The 2,500-nt window shown below is 43.6% G+C and overlaps 1 protein-coding gene across 1 annotated transcript in view; it reads right to left on the reverse strand.

The window, feature by feature from the left end:
- nompC (no mechanoreceptor potential C) overlaps positions 1–2,500 on the reverse strand; it is a 63,777-nt gene that overhangs the window by 6,091 nt on the left and 55,186 nt on the right. The window contains exons 25-27 of the mRNA XM_086553720.1: positions 1,822–2,072; positions 750–874; positions 19–244 (exon numbers count right to left, since the gene is read on the reverse strand). Coding sequence (XP_086409846.1) covers positions 19–244; positions 750–874; positions 1,822–2,072 — 602 coding nt within the window. The remainder of the gene's footprint in view (positions 1–18; positions 245–749; positions 875–1,821; positions 2,073–2,500) is intronic.

Raw genomic sequence — 2,500 nt, forward strand, 5'->3', positions numbered from 1 at the left:
GAATCAGCCAACACTCACATCTGAACTTGAAGCAAGCGATGATGTAGACGGTGAATTTGACGATGAGGTTAAGGGGTGAAGGCGTACCGGAAGTTCGACTCATGTTCCGGATGAGTTTCGCCAGACCGAACTTCCACTCAGTGTCGCTCTTCGCCTGGATTCTCTGGTAAGTGTCGGACATCATAGCAATCAGGAGGTTGATGAGGACCACTACGGTAACCATTTGGTAGATGCCGAAGACGATCTGTTGGGTGGCAGCGGTGGGATGGTGAGAGGAGGGTTTAAAGAGGTATGTGGAGGGGGTATGGTGGGGGGGGGGTGGAGGTTGTTTTATGTTATGTTTACGACTTTTCTTCTTTGGCGTGTTTCCTCTTACTACTCTCTGCTGCTCATTTTCTTTCTTTCTTATTCTCTCTTTCTTCCTTTTTCTCTCTCTCTCTCACTAGTCACTACATCCCACTCTTGAATCATTTTTGCTCTCTGACACTAAAGCAAAACTAATAATCTGCATCTTCTCAACAGTACTAAAGTCAATTTAAATAATTTGAAATATTATACAACCAAACAAATAGTAGGGAAAAACTAGCAGCGAAATCAGCCCACACACCCACACCTTCCCACTTACCCACACCCAATTACCCATCTCAGCCCATCCACCCACTCCCACACCTTCCCACTCACCCATCCCGCCCACTCCCATACCTTCTCACTTACTCATCCCCACCCACCAAATCCCTCCCACAACCTACCTTCATGAGCGTCTGCGCCCACGGAGGGTGACTGTAGAAGGGCGGCATGTAGTCGGGTTCTACGAGACCGAAGAGTGAGAAGAACAGCATCTCGCCAGTCTGGAATGGTGTTTGGATGGGCGCCTCTGAAGGGGGAGGGAGAGAAAGGATCAGTTTTGATTTTTTCATCTCGATTTATTATGTTTTGGTTAAAGTTGAGTGGCTGTGGTTGATGTGGTTTTAGTGTTGTTTTGGTTGTTCTCCTGAAGTTAATTGTTACTACTAATATTACTTCTTATTGGGTAATTATCATGATTATCAATACTACATTCCAAATTGTCATTTTTGCTAAAATCATTGACAATATTATCGCTATGAACTTCGTCGTAATGAATATTATTTTCATGATTAATACTACTCGTATTATAATTTCACCATTATCATTATCATCTAAAAGACATTGTGAATTTAAGAAAAAAAAAAGGAAAAAGAAAGTAAAAAAAAAAACACATATACATGGGCGCGTGTGTGAGTGTGTGTGTGTGTCCATATGCATATATATATATATGCACATATGTATCTTATACTTCTTCAAAATGTATATAAAAAGTATGATGAAAAGTTATGACAGACCTCACTAACAAGGTCATGCATTAGAGAAGGTCATGAACTGAAGTCTGAGAAGGTCAATGGCATCCTCACGCTTTCGAGAAGAGGTACTTGGGATTCAAGAAACCTTGCAATTGTTGAAAAGAAACAAGAATAACGTTTTTTTTCTTTGTAAGAGAGTGTGCGTGTGTATGTATGCGGGTATGTGTGCGCGCGCGCGAGTGTGTGTTTGTGTGTATGTGTATGTGAGAGAGTGAGAGTAAGTGTAAGTGTCAGTGTAAGTGTCAGTATGAGTGTGAGTGTGAGAGTGAGAGTAAGTATGAGAGTGAGGAGTGTAAGTGCGAGTGTAAGTGTGAGTGTCTGTGCCTGTGTCTGTGTTTGTGTCCGTATCTGTATCTATACTTGTATCTTTGTCCGAGTCCATGTTTTAGTCTGAGTGTGCATGTTCCTCTGTGTCCCTCCAAGCGCGCGCACCGATACTCACCAGACGGAGGATACCCCGTCTTGACCTGCGTGTTGTTGAGTTCCGTGTAGATGGGTCGGATGGGATTGTAGATGGCGGCCACGTAGAGTGAGAACCCGAACACGAAGATCATCAGGATGACCAAGAACATCCCCAGGTCCACCATGAGCTTGCCGATGATGACCGCCCATGGCCCGAACAGGTGATGGAAGGAGAGGAAGTCTAGGAGCTGTACGGAGGCTAGGAGCATAGCCAGGGCGAGCAGGTTGTTTCTGAGAAGAGGAGAGGAGGAGCGTGGAGTTGCGATGCAGCTGGATTGTGAGTTTAGTGTTTCTTTTTTTGTAATGTCTTATCATTATAATTAGTATTGGTATTATTTTTTATTGTTATCCTTATATTGTGTGTATCATTGGATAGCAGAGGTTAGTGAAGCAAATCAGAGAAATTGCGGGATAAAATACGATTCATCTCGAATATATTGCAGTAACAATTGCCACAAAATACCTATATATGCCACCTGCAGGGGGCATATATAGGTACTTTGTGATTCCCAAAGGCGGGCTGCCGTCCCCTCCCATTCCCGCCCTGGACTACAAAGATCGCGGGTAAAATCGATGCTTTATAAATAGTATTGGCTGAGAGGAATCCATTCATAACAATGCGATGGCATCTAGCAAGGAGGCGCTGTTCTGGAAACGTA

The sequence above is a fragment of the Penaeus japonicus genome, unplaced genomic scaffold, assembly GCF_977035675.1.
Source record: "Penaeus japonicus unplaced genomic scaffold, GWHDUDI00000001_assembly GWHDUDI00000028, whole genome shotgun sequence".
Classification (NCBI taxonomy): domain Eukaryota; kingdom Metazoa; phylum Arthropoda; class Malacostraca; order Decapoda; family Penaeidae; genus Penaeus; species Penaeus japonicus.